This window comes from Podarcis erhardii (genome assembly GCF_964252035.2).
Source record: "Podarcis erhardii genome assembly, chromosome: 2".
In the NCBI taxonomy this organism is placed as follows: Eukaryota; Metazoa; Chordata; class Lepidosauria; order Squamata; family Lacertidae; genus Podarcis; species Podarcis erhardii.
In genome coordinates, this window is record NC_138498.1 from 12,127,264 (window position 1) to 12,145,170 (window position 17,907).

General features: G+C 42.2%; 2 protein-coding genes across 14 annotated transcripts in view; both read right to left on the reverse strand.

Annotated features, from left to right (window-relative positions):
- Positions 1–6,903, reverse strand: part of HOXC5 (homeobox C5) — a 160,514-nt gene extending 153,611 nt beyond the window's left edge. For 4 of the 13 annotated variants that reach the window (XR_014153182.1, XM_081849017.1, XM_081849014.1 and 1 more), the window contains exon 1: positions 2,297–2,897. Coding sequence is in view for 1 of the 13 variants with exons in the window: in XM_081849000.1 (XP_081705126.1) it covers positions 2,297–2,404; positions 2,905–2,907 (111 nt within the window). In the remaining 12 variants the exon portion in view is untranslated. The other 9 variants (XM_081849000.1, XM_081849015.1, XM_081849016.1 and 6 more) reach the window with 9 other exon arrangements.
- Positions 6,904–8,786: 1,883 nt separating this feature from the next.
- HOXC8 (homeobox C8) lies at positions 8,787–13,368 on the reverse strand. Its single transcript, XM_081849070.1, has 2 exons — positions 12,234–13,368; positions 8,787–10,549 (listed from the first exon to the last, which is right to left on the reverse strand). Exons 1-2 carry the CDS (start codon positions 12,667–12,669, stop codon positions 10,257–10,259), a joined length of 729 nt encoding a protein of 242 aa, XP_081705196.1. The 5' UTR covers positions 12,670–13,368; the 3' UTR covers positions 8,787–10,256.
- Positions 13,369–17,907: the final 4,539 nt, after the last annotated feature.

The window sequence follows — 17,907 nt, forward strand, 5'->3', positions numbered from 1 at the left end:
AAGGTCCTTATTGCGACCTCCTTTGCAGTCAGTAATGGAACCCACCGCATATATAAATATTCACCCAAGCTAATCGGAGGGAGGGCGTACCTTGGTTCGTTATCGCCACTCCTAAACCTATTTACCTGCAAGTAAGCCACCTGGCTTTCTTCCACACGACCAATAGGAAGCGCATTTAGAAAGCGAGCAACGCATTCCTATGGACTACGGTGGGGTTTACTGGCCCCTCGAGGTGCGATTGCAGACTAAACTGACTGACTCCCGAGTAAACGCGCAGCCCGCACTGTCCAGCAACCGTATCCCAAACTGTATCCCCGCAACCCCATCACCCCCCACCAGAAATCCGACTCCCCAAAGCAAAATGGGAGACACAGGCGTCTAGAATGTGCGGCTCCTTCTATGCACAGACATGACATACGCACGTCCCACTTACCAGTTTTGGGCTTCTTTTGTTTACAGAACCCCCAGGAAGGCTCGTGGATGCGCTGCCTTCGCTCTTGCTTTCCTTAAGAATAAAATGGCTGGCGCGATCGGATGTATTTGATCAGATTTAACACCACCCCACAGATGTTATTTGGGTTTTTTTGTGTGTGCCACTTTTATAAACAATAGTCATCCATTGCAGCACACATATTGCAGCAAGCAATCCAATTAGAACGCGTTTCATTAGAAGTCCCCTCAAAAAGCACCGTGCAGTGTGCGTGTGTGCTCAGTGGCAAAACGCTATCGCGGGCGAGGCCTTTTATAAACCTGGATGCAGAATGTGTTAAATATTTCATTGAGGAATCTAGCTGAAGGGCCTTACAAGCGGGAGACGAACAGGGTGCCCTTCCCAAGGATTTGAATTTCTATATGTTTATGAGCATGGGCAAAGGGGGAATGGATTTAAAATAAATTCAGTAAGGGACCTGGGTCTTTGTTCCCTTCCCCCACCCTTTTGTCGAAAGCCTCTTCGTCCGTTTTGTTATGATTTGCTTCTGATTATTATTATTATTATTATTATTATTATTATTATTATTATTTGCTAATTGGAATGCAGTTTGCACCCACATTAACTGAGGAAAATCTCAGGAGGATATATACCCATAATCATATTGATAGGGGTATAATGCATTTTGTTGGGCCGGTGTATTGTGTGTGTGTGTGTGTGTGTGTGTGTGTGTGTGTGGATTCTAGAAAGGGAAATATGTAAAAAAAATCCCACGTTCTCTGCTAACACGTTGGAAGGAAAACCTCTTCATCAACGTTATAACACAACAAACAAGCACTGGAATACACGCTCCACACCGTAAAATGTTGACACGGCACATCCAAGCAATGCAGTTTATTTCTTAAACTCTTTAAACAGCCATCAAATTATATACAGAGAGAAATAAAGTCAGGATTCATGCTTTGCTAGATTGGACTGCACCTTTCCCGGAGGGGCGGGGGAGGTTTGGGACTGACACAGAGAAACACACTCTCAAATGGGGCGGACGGTCAACTCCTAAATATAGTCTTAAATATATATATAAGCTTTCCGAAGAGCCAATCGGAACCATGTGTTGGGGGGAGAGAGTGGAAAGGTAAGGCGCCTCCTGCTTCACAACAAACACAGCTAGCTCATAATTGCTCATTAAAAATGGCACTCCTGCTTGCTTGGCTACTTTTTTTGCTGTACACCAGGGGGGATCTTCCTCCCGTTTCCTGGATGAGAGCGCGCACTGCGCATGTGCTTGAAGTACTCACTCTGCGCTCAATTGCTCTTAAGAAAAGTTGTCACTGTTGTTTATCTCTTTTTAAAAAACAAAAACAAAATCCGCGCACACTAAAAACTTTTTTAATACTGATGATAATAATGAAATGGATTCAATGGGCTTTGGGGCCCAATCTGATGCTCGGTTCGGATACTCTCATTGACTTTAACTACTGGACTCTACGACCACAGGCGCTTTCTCGCCGCTGTGTTCCTCCCCCCACCCCCCACCCCCGCGAGGGCGCTTCAATCCCAGCCCTCCCGCCATCCTCCCCACCCCAGTAAAACACTGCACCATTGTAAAGGGGAGGCAGACTGCAACCGGCATCCTCTGTCTCCAGCAAACCAGACCGCAGTGACATCACCACTAGCAAACCGTTCACCCCCCTCCCTCCTCCCCCGAATTAACCACATTTGCGCCGATCCTTCCTGATCATATTCTGTCATAACCAGGCTACACCCCTCTTTCCGTCTGCTTCGCGAAAACGATGCATCATTATCTTTAACACCCATCGCCATGGATCATTAGTTACACATTTTAGCCAATAAGGGAACACTTACCAGATTCTCTTTCCCCTTCCTCTCTCTCTCTCTCTCTTTCCTTCTCTGTCTCTCCCCTTCCTCTCTCTCTCTTCTGCCTCTTTTCTGTTCCGCTGACGCTGTGTTCAGCTCCACAGAAATATTAAAAAAGAGAAACAAAACAAAACAAAAAAGAGTGGGGGTGGGGGAGGGATAGACAGAAAATAAACCAAAAAATAAAATAGTCTTCTTCTGTATTTTTTTTTAACTTGGGGGTCAGGAGAGAAGACGGGGCTAGCATCTCTTCCCCCTCCCTCCCCCTTAAAAATAAAATAAAATAAAGGTATTTACAACTCCTTGTCCCCCTCGTCATTGCATCCTCCCAAGGAAATGTGTTGCGTTTTGCCCCTAGGGGTGGAGAACGGGAGGAGGCAACCAGCCGCAGCAGTAAACTCATTATTCCTAAAATGCCCAGAGCAACCAACAATTCCAACCCCAAAGGAAAGAAAGGGAGAAAGAAAAAAAGAAAAAAAGAAGGGAGGGAGGGAGGGGAAAGAACAGAGACAATTCGAGATTCCTTCCCCCACCCCCTCCACTACCACCACCAGAAAAAAATACTAATAATAATTAAAAGGAAAAAATACAGATACCATCGTACCCCCGTTTCACTGGCACTGCTTGGACTGTTAAAGGAAGGACTACTGCGAAAGAGTCATAAGAGAAACCACAATAAAAAGTTCACGTTCATGGATGGAGTCCACATGACTTCCTGTGGCCAATCCAACTTGTGATTCAGTCGTAAACTTTTATTGCTCAGCTGTAAATTTTCTGCAAACAACCAAGAATGCGTTGCATTTTTGTGACGAGTGCAAATGCTCTTCTCTGTCGCCATGTTTATAGAATTACTCTTTCCATATATTTACATGTGTGTATATATATCTCTGCGTGTGGATATATATATATATATATACACTCTCTCTCTCTCACACACACACACACACTCATTAAAATATATTCTAACCCGAATTCATTTGGAGAGATCTGACGGAGTAGGAGTAACAGCTTTGTTTTAAGCCTATTTATTCATTTCTTTTTTTAAAGAAACAAAACCACACACACACACACACAGTCACACACAGTCACACACACACACGAACCAGCTAATATGCGAAGGGGCGGAGACAGGGGAAGACTACAACGCTGGCGTTCATCGGGCAATGCTACTCTTTCTATTATTGCTGCTAATTTGCTTCTTGTTTCGCTTCTGGCTCTTATTTGCTTATTCAAGGGGCAACCAATATGGCCACGCTGCCACTGATTTTTCCAGTTCCCGGATTGCACCTTTAATCAAGCCAGTTCACTGGTGGAAAATGCAACGTGAATATACCATTTTTTTAAGGCGATAAATGTGTGAGTACACACACTCACTCAGAGTCTCCCTCAGACACACGTATGTGTGTGTATCGAAGAGGAGTTTATCTACAACCCCGGTCCCTTCCCTAGACCCGTGTTTAACTCCTAGCGGACCCTTTTCCCGAAAGCAAAAGGTGACTCCTTTTTGATACTTGCAAACTCCATCCTTTCCACGTCCATAACACTCACCTTTTCACTGTTCTAGAACCTAGGTATCATCTGAATCAGTCCAAGGGACTTGTCTCCCCGGCTCCAACCCCAATTCACATTCAGTGGGACCTCAAGGGTTTGGGGCTAAAGACTTGGTCTTAACTGGAAGATAGATCGGGGTTTCCCCCCCCTTAACTATAAATAAATCAACAAACAGCCTTCCTCCCCCCGTTTTGGTTTTTAATGTGACAATTGGTCTTCTTGGTGCACTTCAAATCTATAAAGAGAGGCTCCCGAAACTGTGACCTTTTCAAAATTAGCGGAATCTGACTTAAAATAAGGGTATACATTAAACACATCAGTCCACCCAAGGACCGGCAGAATTTCTTAATATTTAATCACAGAGTTCGACGCCCTTTTTCAGTTTCACTCTCCCAGACGCGCATTAATATTAGTATTACAAGATGGAGATTATGGGGCCATATAGTTAGAGAAAAATAATAATTCTGGGGGGAAATCTGAGAGACCGCAAAGAATAATTTTTCCTTCTTAATACGTACAGAATAAGCGATAATACAATTATACATAGATACATGATAGAGACAGATTGGATAGATAGATAGATAGATAGATAGATAGATAGATAGATAGATAGATAGACAGACAGACAGTCTGGAAGATATTAGCATTGCTGTCTGAACATGCTGCCCCATAGAAGTAAGTCATAACCTTGGGGCGAAATGGAAATTGGGGTGGAGAGATATTTCGACAGCTACCTCCTATCCTAATATCTGTCAGGCTTTACCTGCATTCCAATGGATTTTAATGGGATCGGATTGCACCCACATATAAATTTTTATTCCTCATGGCAGCTAACTTTTCTCCTTTCTCTTTTTTTGTATTTCGAAAATTTTCAGGGGCGGGGAAGGGTTGTGTGGGACGCGTTTCTCCAGTCTATGTGCGAGTGCGTGTCTGTCTGGGGCGGTGGCGGCGGGGGGGGGGGGGCTCCTGAAACCCCACATTATAGGATGTAATCCAACCGGACGGAAGGGAAATTACTTTTTTCACTTTACAAACCGCCAATAAATTTTATAACAGGTAGTTAAAAGTTACGACGAGGAAGGAACCGTCACAACAGTGGCTCTGGAGACAATGGGCTCCCCGTTTTCTCGGGAGAAAAGGGTCCATAAAGGAAACAGGAAATTTTATCTTGCAGCAAAAGCATAACCTGTGCTGCACGTTTTCGGGTGTTGCGGAGAAAGAGATTCTTTTGTATCTTATTCCGCATTCCGACTCTCCTGATAGTGGAGACACGTTTCACTGGTTTTGGTGCTCTGCGGATTTTACCTCGCATCGGGTTGCCAGAGGTGGAGGGGAAGCTCTCCGAACTTTTCCTAGGAGGGGGGGGACCCTAAATTAGTAACTTGAAATTGAGAGGGAATGATAGAAGGAAGGAAGGAAGGAAGGAAGGAAGGAAGGAAGGAAGGAAGGAAGGAAGGAAGGAGAAAGCGGGAGAGAGAGAGAGAGAGATAATGCGAAGAAAGATAGAGAAAGGAAATTACTTTCCCGACTTTACCTTGGGAACTTTTTTTCTTTCATTCATTCAGGTTATTCTCAACCTCTGCCTGAAAACTTAGGCCTCCAAACTTTTGGGTACGTGTATGAAATATCATTTGTGTACATTTCCAAGTCTCGAATGGAAAAGTATTCTAAACCCCACCCACCTCCAACACATATACCCCCGCCCGCTTAATGGATGCATTATCATGTAACGGCTGCTGTGATTAGAATAATAAATTAAGAGAAAATGAGCAATATGCTCCAGTGCAGCTTTTTCGTGGATTTCTATTTTTCACAAATCACAAATGGAGATTTGAAGGAATTTTGATTGGCTAATAAAAAAAAATGCAGAATAGGATGATATTTCTTACTCCAGGCGGGTGGGTGAAACTCATTTCGGTAATATTGAAGTAATGATCATTTCCGAATCAGCCACTTTGTGAAGAGCATTATCTTCTTTCAAATTACTTCGCCTCGTAAAAATGGCCTTTTCCCTGTCTCTTTTTTGTCTCCCTTTGGAAATTATGAAGTGATTACTATATATATATATAGTAAATGCATGTCATCTAAAGATGCGACTTTGTTGTGTATTGACTATAAGCCATAATCATTTCCACCACCGCCCCACCCCAAATGTAACAGCTTTGCCTAGCAATTCCAATAATTTAACTTCTAACCCTATGATAGATAAGTATCGTTTGGGAGATTCCTTCAAATCAAACCACTTAAGAACATGGACTTAAATATGATGGATAGAGTGCAGATACAGCTCTTTTTTCTTTTCTTTTCTTTTCTTTTTCTTTTTTGTTCTCTCTCACTCTCTTCCCCCCACCCCACGCCCTTTTAATTCCCTTATTTTGAAATTAAGTTTTCTCGACTCTTCTTGAATCTACTTCAAATCTCTGTAAGAGTAGTTTATCCGGCCACTTCCCCTTTGGGGACAAGAGATGGGTTGGTGCGGGTTGTGCAGAGAATGATTCTCGAAAGGGAACACTATGGACTTAGTTCAGAAGATGATAAGATGCTCCCAAGCTTTGCTTTAAAATGTGTGGATCCGCCACGCTTTAAACTTCTGTAATCCGCTGTAGGAAAAGTCGCCATTATATTAGATATTACCACGAGACAACCCAACTCAGAAGATGATAGATAGATAGATAGATAGATAGATAGATAGATAGATAGATAGATATAGATAGATGTCTAAATCGCGCCTTAAGCCACGTCTGGCCTTCCCTTAGTTATGATGAGTAACACAATGGACTTACCTTTCTATTCTGCAGCCTCATAAAGTCTACACAATGGCAAAGCTTTATTGTGCCTTGCAATGAGCAGGCGGAATTGATGAAGTCTGGAGAGTGTCCACTCAAGAATACGCCATTTAATAATAATAGGCGTGTACACATCTATGCCTGGGCAAGAGCGGCGACTTGGTATTGTGGGTTTGAATTCTATCAGCTGGTGCAAAAGTCTGTCTTTACTATGCATGTGCGTAGTACTGTACACAGTCAATCAAATGGTCCCCTTCCCCCCTCCTAAACACACTCCTAACTAGAATTTTGAAAAGAATAATAGGCACCCTACATTTATCACCGCGGAAACCTGCGTTATGCTATAAAGGACGGTGCTTTTATGTTTGGAGAAGATTGTTCCCCTGGACGCAACCTGCAGTCGGCTTCTAATATTATGTCAGGTTCAACAGTTTCTTGTAGCATCCAGACAAGCACCTTCGGATAATGCACTGAATATTCCTGCATAGCCACTATCTTTTCCAGAACCCTAAACACAAATATGCAACACTCCAATGAAATAATCAAAAACCCTGAAGTAGGGATTCATGGATGCGACGTAAATAGACATCACACTGTCTTCCCCTTGTACAATTGTTTTCTGCAATGTCCAGCACCTCTCTCTCTCTCTCTCTCTCTCTCTCACACACACACACACACACACACACACTTCAGTTATTTGATTATTTAAAGACTTCAGTGTTAGTTTTTGGAAGATAAGAATGTTCTCAGCCTACCAGTATCTTTTCCAGATTCAGTTTACTAAGCCAGGATGTATTTTAGGAATCTTGCAATGCCTTATCTGGGGTATCAGTGTAAACGACCTGTCCATTTTCATACCAAATGCCATTGTGGGATGAAGTCCATTTCACCGCAGGCCAGATATAATAATATTCTAGGAATACCTTCTCGCCCTCTCAATATTGTGTGTGTGCCTGTATATGTGTATGCACACACACACACACAATCTCTCTGCATGTGTGAGTAAGAAAGAGAGAAAATAAACCTGTTTGCCAGTATTATTTTGTCAAGCAAAGTGTGTTTGGCGTACATTCACACAATGGAAAAATATTCAGGGTGTTCCTCCAGTTTGCTGATTGTGCTCCTGAACAAAGTATTTCTTATAAATAAATAAGTACCAGCTCACCGCAAAGCCCCCTTTTAATGTCTCCATTATGTCTCCTTCCAGTCGTTTCATAATGTAGATATGGACAGGGACGTGAGACACACGGATTCCTTCCAGCTATTTCCGTTTTTGCACACTTTCACACACGTACACCACAAAATATTAGGTGTGAAATGGCGAACTATGACATTTTCAGTGGACAAACACTCGACCCCCCTCCCCATGAATGCCAGTGGAAGGAAGTGTGTCGCTGTTGATATGCTTTAAAAACGTAAGAAGCTAAAGAAAACCATTGTTATACTTTATAGCAAAGCAAGAAGTAATATACTAGTAGAGGTAGAAATTTGGAGGCTAGCAACAGAACGCAAAGCTCAATTTAGGCGAAGGTGGGGAGTGAATCTTTGTATAACGCGTCTCTTAGGTGCAAGGCGAGCCTCTATATATTTAATGGGACTTACTCCCCAGTAGGTGTCTTGAAGAGTTCAGCCTAAGAGATCTTCTCGTGTGAATTCATAGCACCAGCAGAGAACTGATGGTCATGACGGAAGGAGTATCGCCTCCTCTCTTTGTTTACCCAGTTGCTGTCTTGATCCTTAAGTGACACCAAGTTCCACGGATCTCCGTGGCATTCCAAGCCAACGTACTTAAGGCTCTTAACCCTAGTCTGTGAACGTGTTAACGTAACGCCTCGTTTCTTTGGAAGTGAAAAGCCTGAGTCTTGGTTTTGAACTGTTAAGTAACTTGAACGTATGAATCGCCCAGTGGCTTCTGCCAAGACCTCCTGAGTCAGTGGGTGTGGATTTAAAGAACTGGCAAACTGCTTAAGAAGCCACAATCCTTTTCTTCCCCTCAATTTTTATTGTTTATTTACGTAATGACTCACGTATACAATACAAATCCACGGTCGCCAGAATTGGATTTCTGGCAGAAATTGCTACATTCAGAGTTTTGAACACGCAGAGAACGATGGCTTACATAAAACAATGACAAGTGTGTATGTTTTTGTGTGTGTGAGAGTGTGTGTGTGTAATTCGAGCATGTTGCATTAACAGATAAGTCAAGACAAATAGATAACTATACATTCAGTGCAATTTAAGTCCTAAACTACATTATAAGCACAATAAAATAATACAATACTGTGCGTTCTTATCTAGGCAGTTTCAGTTGTTGGGAATTATTTTTTTCCAAGAGAAAATAAGCAGCAACATACGACAACAAAACCGCATTACAAATACTTTCAAAGCATGACTCCTTCTATAGGTAGTGATAAGATACATTACAATGTGTTTTTTGTATTTTTCTTTTTTTCTTTTTTCTTTTTCATTATTATTATTATTATTATTATTATTATTATTATTTTCTGCTACTTAGTAGCTTGCATTAGGGCAATACACAACTCCTCTTTAAAATGATTCGAACAAGTTTTTTGTTTTTTATTTAAGTATGTGTAAGCCCCCACCTTGTTGCTAATAGATGATTATTGCAGGTTTCCCATTAGGTAGTATGTTAAGAATTTCGAGTGCTCACACGAGTAATATAGTAAACAACACCCAGAGAAATCATTAGGTGGTTCCGTGTCCTTCACAGCTATCCTAAGCATGTTTCCTCAAACGTAAGTTCCACTGATTTGGCTGGGGCTTCCTTCTAAGCCAAAATGCCTAATGCTATAGCTTTTTCCTGCCAAACCGCAGGGCGTATATAGGTAGACACAACATACAGATATATTCATAGATAACTAATAAGCATGTGGTGCTGTCTTCAGGCATGTGTCAAGCCTCCATCTTCCAAGAAGAAATTGTCCTTTAGTAGCTATTGATTGACACAGCTAAAAGTTAAAAATAATAAATGGACCTTGGCGTAAGAAGAGCACATAGGTAGATAGGGATGTTTGTTTGTTTGTTTTAAAGTTAAGACTAAGCATAAAGCGTTTTCATACATTCCCTCCCTCCCTCCCTTTACCTTTTATATTATTAAACTTGGGGAGGTGGTTAAACCTGGTCGAGAAGAAATAGGAGTCCTTCCTATCCCAAATAAATATATAAGATCCTTGTATTTGCTGACAACTAGAATAAAGCAAGGAGCAGAAGGGGGTGGGGTCACTGCTGGTGGTGGTGATGGCGAAGAGGTCCATTCGTCTGGAAATAGATAGTGCTGGGTTTAGGACTGGATCTGAAAGTCAGTCCTGTTCTCTAGTTATTTCACTGGAAGCCGAACACACCAAAAAAAATGTTTTTGTTTTTAAAAAGTTAAAATTATTATTATTATTTTCTAAAAATGCTGCTATAAGGAAGGGGGGAACTAAGGGAAGTCCTATGACAATAAAAAGGGGGAGCTACAACTCTTTTGACAGGTAGTTACTGTTGTGTGTGAGTCTCTCCATTCTATACTCTATAAAAGCGAATGACCGTCGTAAACATCTCGATTTATCATCTGCCATAAAACGAGGACTTCAAGGAGCTGAGAGAGATCAGTCCTTGCTTTCTTCTTTTTCCTCTTCTTCTTTTTCCTCTTCCTCGTTAGTTTCCTCCTCCGTCTTCTCCTCGTCCCTGGCTCCGGGGAGTTTATCCTTGTTGTTCTCTTTCTTCCATTTCATCCTCCTGTTCTGGAACCAGATCTTGACTTGCCTCTCTGTCAGTCCCAGGGCGTGAGAGACCTCTATACGCCGCTTCCGTGTCAAATAGGGGTTGAAGAGGAACTCCTTCTCTAGCTCCAAGGTCTGATACCGGCTGTAAGTCTGCCTGCCACTGCGCCTTCCGGGAGCTGTTGAACAGGCAACAACAACAACAACAAATAACTTGTTAGGGTCTCTTCTCTTCGCTTTGATTCTGCCTTCATGTCTCCTAATGACAACAGACCACTTCCCACCCACCCACTCCCCTCGCCACTGTCTGTCTCCCACCTCCTACAGCCCCTTCTAGCATTCCAACAGTCAAATGAAAGAAAGCATATATTGAAATAAAATTACCTTAGGAATCGGAGTTCCAAGGCAGACCTCCTGCTACCCATTCCTCCCCCTCCTCCTCCCCTGTCTGTGTGCAAAATTTACTTTTGACTTCCTAGTGCAAATGCACTTTAAAAAAAATACTTCCTTGTTTCTCGGTTTTCCTTAGTAACCCTCAGGATAGGTATTCCACTACAGTTTCTTTCAGTTTTAATTTTTTGGGGGTGGGTGGGTTGGACTCTGCTGCTGCTTTCTGTGTGTCTATTTAGGCATCCATATGCATAGCTGTAGAAACATATATACAAACGTTGAAAAGGCACTGAAAGCCAACCCAGCAACAATAATTATAGTAAAATACCACAGTGTGTATATATATCGTTATCTTTTACATACGAGATTGCTGTTGTTGCTGCTGCTGTTGTTGCTGTTGTTGTTTTTAAACAACAACAACCATCCCTCCCCCATTTTTTTTTATTATCGAGATTTTTATTAGAGGCTTGCCTGGAAGTCAGAATCGTCAATCATAACAATAACTTCTAATCTTCTGCTCCGCGTTATATGTCTGATCTGAAGTCTTTCTGAGACATCTTTACACAACTGTGTTTTAAAGAGGGGGGGGGGTTATAGCTAAAGCTGTCCTTTAATTTCCCAGTTAAAAACAAACAAATGAGCCTTCATGTGTTTTGAATTAAAAAGCCTTCTGAGCCACATTCTAAGAGGCTGAAACTTGTGCTGAGAAGAGTATTAGAGAATTTTGTGGGCATTTTGGCACAGCTCCTTTCAGTAAAGTTACTTTTAATACAGCAATTTGTAGAGTCGTTACTGCTACTGTCACCATTATTATTATTATTGTTGTTGTTGTTGTTGTTGTTGTTATCACCATCATCATCACCATCATCTCTAAGTGTTCTTAAGTCTTTTCCTTAAAACAAAAAATTGTGAACAAAGTTGCCCTTCAAAGTTTACACTTTAAATATTAAAGATCTCTCGAAATATTCAGATGATCTGCAGCGATATTTTATTATTATTAAAGCTCACCTTTTAGCCCAAGACGTCAAGGAGTTAGGAAAAGCTATATGACATTTTTAGAGGGGGGGGGGGGACCCAGCGTATTATCAACATGCTAATAACCTCGTGGGAGCTGTATCTTACTGCTCTCCTGGAGGCAAGCTATTTTTAAGAAAGTTTTACTTTATTGTGATTTAAACCCAGAAATCACCTTATTGCCTTTTAAAGCCAGCTACAGCCTTGTTTAATATATATATATATATATATATATATATATATATATATATATATATACACACCCCCTCCCGAAACAGGAAGAAGAAACATTCTTGCAACCAACCCCACTATTTATCTATCTGCCTTTGCCTGTCTCTCCAAAATACAGATTCCCCCCGGCCCGCCCGCCCCCCCGTTCCCTAAAACCCTTTCTTTCTTTCTCTACTTAAATAGAAAAGAACACATTTAAGGAGGAAGGAGAAAAAAAATGGTCCTAACCGTGAGGTCTCATCCATGGGAACATGAGACTGGGAGAAGAATTTTGATTTAAATGCCCTTGTCCCTCGCTAGAGTTACTGTTGGAAGAGGATTTACAGTCAGGATATTGTACCACGGCCGCCTCTTGCTGGGCACCATAAAGCGATTGCCTGGGTAGGGCTTCGTATCCATAGAATTTAGAAGCGTCTCCGTGGCACGCCAGGGCGCAAGGATTTTGCTGGTATCCCGAGTTGGAGATGCTGGAGGTTCCGTGGTGGAAGAACTCTTGGACGTGGTGTGAAGGGTGTTGGAAGCCGGGAGCCGTGGTGCCCGGACCGTACACGAGAGCATGGCTTCTGCTTACACTTTGTGGAAATCTGCAATCGTAGTAAGTTGGTTCCAGAGACTCGCCGCCTTTGTACTTGGAGAAAAGAGGATTTACAAAGTAGGAACTCATGGCTCTCGCATGAAAGGAAGGAGGAAACCAACCTTTTACCACCAACCACCAGCAAAAAAAAAAAAAAAAAAAAAAAAGTCTTTAATTCTATAAAGAGATCAGTGCTAAGGACTCTCGCTCTCGCTCTCTCTGGACTCTGCAAAGTCCTGGTTAGTGGCTGGTTGTGCCTTTTTTTTTTTTTTTTTTTTTTTTAATGCGCGCGCTCTCTCGCTCTCTCAAAGACGTTTCATAGTGCCTGAGTGGGTATGGCTGCTTATGCCTAATGCTCTTGACTTCTCTTATATCCGTCGATAGGTAGAGCTCTCTCTCAGTTTCTCTTACTTCTTCCCTTCCCTTTAACACCACAGGCAAATTCCTCAAAATCCCGGTGGTGAGGCGCTCTCTCTCTCTCTTTCTCTCTTTCTCTCTCTCTCTCTCTCTCTCTCTCTTTCGCTTGCTCTCACACGCGATCTGGATTCATCAATCCACCACACCAAGACAGGCTAGGAAGAAAATGACAAGGAAATCGGGGGGTTCGTGGGGTGACGGGGAGGTGAAATAATCAGCCCTCAGAAGGAGGATAGGGGGAAGAGAGAAAACACACACACGCACACACATACAGCCTCATATCTAGTGAAGGGAGCAGGGTTATGAAAGGTGCGCAGTAATACCCTTAGGGGCTCCTTCTGTCTCTCCGCCCCCCCCCCCATGCTACGGAGCCTCTTCACTTATCTGAGCAAATACATGCGCCAGCGAGGTCAATTTAGGTTACTTCAACAGGTAATAGGTATAGAACGCCAACCCGGATCAATTTTGGGGGGAGGGGCAGAAATAAACACCGGATAGCTTGAGGAGGCCTTATTATGATGACAATCAAGGGGGAACCCCCCCTCCAAAACTCAACCCCCTCCCCAACTCTAGCAATGGAACTGTCCTTGTTTATGTGGCTGTCACTCTGAGGGGGTGTTATGATTAGCGGGGGGGGGGGGAGAGAGCAAACCTCTCTTTTAAAACACACAGAGAGAGAGACTGAGGGAAAGAACATAGGGAGCCTAGCGTATCTTAGCTGGCTATGAATGCCCTTTCTATGTATTATTGTGTGTGTGTGCCTTTCAAACAAATAAAGATTGCAGAAGTAATATGTTTATATTTTCTTTTTGTCTTTGGACCAATGGTTGAATCTTCCCATCTGAAAATAACTGGAAGGCGTCCCTTGAAGGAAATAAGTATCCCCTGCCCACAGGAAATGTCTCGTCCAAGTAGTTGGGAAAGTGGGGCGGAGGGAGGCAGAAGGTCCACAGGATATGAAGGTTTTTTTTGGTGTGGCAGAAGGTAGGTTATATCTACCTACCCCCGTCCCTTTCACCAAATGGTGGGTAATTGTTCGCATGTCTTATGCATGTAGTCGTATGTAGTATCCATGTATTGCAAACATCTCTCCTGTCCCCCCCCCCATCTACTTTCTTCACTCCAGAGTGACCATTGGCTGAATACTTTCCGTTGGGAGGCTGCTGCACATTCTTTTTTACGACTGCATTAAAGAACCCAGGCTATTAAACAGAAGCATAAAACCAGCAGCTTTTCCCTTCTTCTAAACTTTGCAAATTAATATTTCCTGGGCTGGTTTCTTTCTTTCTTTGCGAGGCTGGCGGAGGGGGGGGGGAGCTTCTTAAATAAGACAAGAATCAGGCACACTTCTATAAATTAGCTGTTCCCATGGCCCTTTCATAAACTCATCAGCAACCCCCTTCTCCCCTCTCAAAATCTCTTACTGGGTTTCTCTTTCTCCCTCCCCCTCCCCTTCCCCAGAAAATGGCAAGTAAATGAATTTCAGAGGGTGGAGAAAACCAGAATTGAGGAAATCCCAACTGTTCTAATGCGTACAAAATCGTAAAACACTCTTGGAAACAAATCCATGGACATATTTTGCCTCCCCCCACCTTTGTTAACTTATATAGCCTTACTTCTTACTTTCCTTTGTCTAATTTCAAACAAAAGTCTGTCCCCAGGTTGTAATTTCTCCCCTCTCCCAACAAAGGCTTACTATGAGGAGGGCAAGACTTAACCAAGGCTTACCAAATAAAATAAATAGATTCTTTCTTTCTTTCCAACACATGTAACAACTGAATGGGTTAGAACTTAGCTTAATTGGCAGATACGGCTCAGAGTCAACAGGATTCTTGCTCAAGGACAGCGATCAATATTGCTTTCGAGTTTTAAAATTCCAGTGGCCAAACCTTCCCCTTATTGAAATGTGTTCAGTGTCAGGATATGTAAATTCAGGTTTTACGGTACATGTTCTTGAATATTTTTAAGTAGCTGATGGGAAGGCAGAAAGTTGGTGAAATGTTTTCCAACATCATCCACTATGCAGATCTTTTTTAAAAAATTAAAGAATGAAAAAATAGCATTCGCAACTGAACTAGGACATAAAGGAAGAAAATAGAGATGTTTGTGGTGTTCTGAGAGTTAACAGAGGAAAATGCAGCGACGAGATCGATAATCTTCACCGTAGAAAAGTATTTTGATACAATTCCGCTAGATACAGTTCTTTTATTGGAAGAAAATCATCATTTTGTCATATAAGATGCATAGAAAACGCCAAGCTTCTTGTTCATGGTGGAGTATTACATGTGTATGTGTGTGTGCATGCGAACTACAATATTTCATAACTAGCTTGGTATAACCGATTGTGTTGTCCATTGTGGTTCTTATCTTTATTTTCAAAACGTACTGTTCTTCCATACACAAAGCTTCTGCTACTTAAAATGTGATCGCTTTTCTTAATTCAACTGTATCTTGACTTTAATAAAGAAAAACACATAAAATAGATTTTTCTGGCAGAGGATTGATATATTTGACAAGCTGTCGATGAACTGAATATTCCTTTTCTCACTGCATATATGTATTGCGTCTATGATTGTGGAGAGCTATGCAAACCCAATTTCAACATTTATTTTATCTGGAAGATTCAGTTAAATAAGAAAAAGCATGTTTCTGCTCCAACCCCGAATTGACATTATTTTGCAAACTATAGCCGGGAGTCTCAGGTGAGAGGCGTTGTATATACTTATTTCTTGAGGTCTGTTTTTCTTACAATCTCTGAGAGGCCTAAAGGTGCGAACTGCAGGCTTTGTAAGTAAATCAGCTAATCGCTTCTAAGATTGAGCAACAGCGCCATCTTGCGCCAGCTCTCCCCAAGGCACGCGTCTTCAAAACATAACCTTTCAGTTACAAAAAACAAAACAAAAACAAAACAGAAATGGAGAAAGATCTCCCATCATCAATCACTGCGCTCTTTTTACAACCCCCATTCCCCTCCAGTACATGAATCCACTTATGTCCAAAAGGAAACAAAAACGAAACAAAATCAGATTTTACATAATGTGGGGTGAATAAAAACATATCGAATGTGATGATCAAGATCTGCATCCATCATTCGGTCAATAAGGAACCGAAATCAGATTTTGGTGGTTATATATGTAATCGTGTGTGTGTTGTAATAATGGCAGGACGTTTCCCCATTTTTCATGTTTCCCCCCTCCCTCCACAAACCCTAAAAATACCCATCACCATAACAACGACAACAGTGCACACACATGCGCGTGCACATGGACACACAGTCCGTACGCAAGCAAAATGCAGCAGCTTCTATCATCTCTCCTGCTAACCTCCCCCACCTCACGCCGCTCCCTGTTTAAAAAGGCACCCCCCCGCATGCCCCCTATCTCTCCTTCCTCTGCCAAGGAAAGGGGGGGACTATAATGGGGGGGTATGTGTGTGTGCGCGTCTGTTGTTTGTTGCTGGTAGACAAAACATTCCAATAATCCGGTTTCAAAGAGAAGAGCACCCACCTTATTTAAACCATAAAACAATTAAGGCCAGACGTCTAGCCGGTTCTGTGGTCCTGTTTTGTTCAATTCTATTCAGTGCACCCAGCAGTGAGACAAACAGAGTTGTAAAACTGGCATTTTTGGGCTGCGGAAATGTACCTATGGGTTGCTTTCAAAGCTGCTGTATCCTGTCCTTTTTGTGTCGACTACAAAGGAGACGTTTTTTAAGCTGAAGATGAGAGCACTTTCTGTTTCACACAAATATACATTACAGGATAGATAGATAGATAGATAGATAGATAGATAGATAGATGATAGATGATAGATGATAGATGATAGATGATAGATGATAGATAGATAGATAGATGATAGATAGATAGATAGATAGATAGATAGATAGATAGATAGACTGTGCATAAACACAAAAATATGAAGAAATCACAGAGAAGGTTCTGCAGGAAAAAGGTGGTGTTGTTGGAATCTTGTCTTTGTTTAGAAAATAATGCGCTAACCACGCCTGGCGAAGCGACTCTTTTGGACTGGAAGCCTGGACAGCGTTTGAAACACAAATGAACGATTTGATCTTCTCCACTGCTAAGGCTACAATCCTATGCACTTTTACTTGAGAGCAAGCGCCATTGTGTTTAGTGGGAGCTGACTTTTGAGTAAACTTGCAAAGAGCAGGACTCTATCTGACTCTGAAATGTGTGTGTGTATTTACACACATACATATATCACACACAAACACACACACCCCAAGCATCATCCCGGATTTTTGGCGGAAGACTTGCACATGAACTATAACTGTATTCTTCCATTAAAACCGCACACAAAGCAACTCACAAGAAAGCAATGGGAGGCGGGGAGGGGGAGAGTGGAGAACAACAGTCTTATGGAGACAAAGGAAGCATAACTTACATTCTTTTCGTCCCCATTAGCTCCAATGGGAGTTCAGCCCTGCTGAAGTCTGTCAGGGTAGGGGTGGGGTGAGGGAGGGAGGGAGGGAGGGAGGGAGAGGTGGGAGAGGGAGAGAGAAAGGTGAAAGAGACTGCATCTTTAGTAATCTTGAAAATGAGGTCTGGTGGAACTGGAAGGTTCTACAAGCATGGTGAAGGATCAAAGTTAATAAAACGGCCTCTCGGTGGGCCGCAAGTCTGTCACCGAGGTGATGGTAAACGGAAAGAGAGAGAGAAATGAAGAGAGAGAGAGAGAGATTATGGAGATTGTTCCCTTTTTGTTCTCCCTCACCACAGACGCACAAATCTAAAAACAATTGCCATAGTAGCTATCGTCATTATTATCATGATTACTGCTCGGGAAGTTTAAAAAGTGGGGGAAATAATAAACGGTCATCACTGGGTGGAAGGTTGGCTTTTAGCAATGTTCTTGCTCCTCCTGAATTTCTGCCCCCCCCCCCACCTCCACC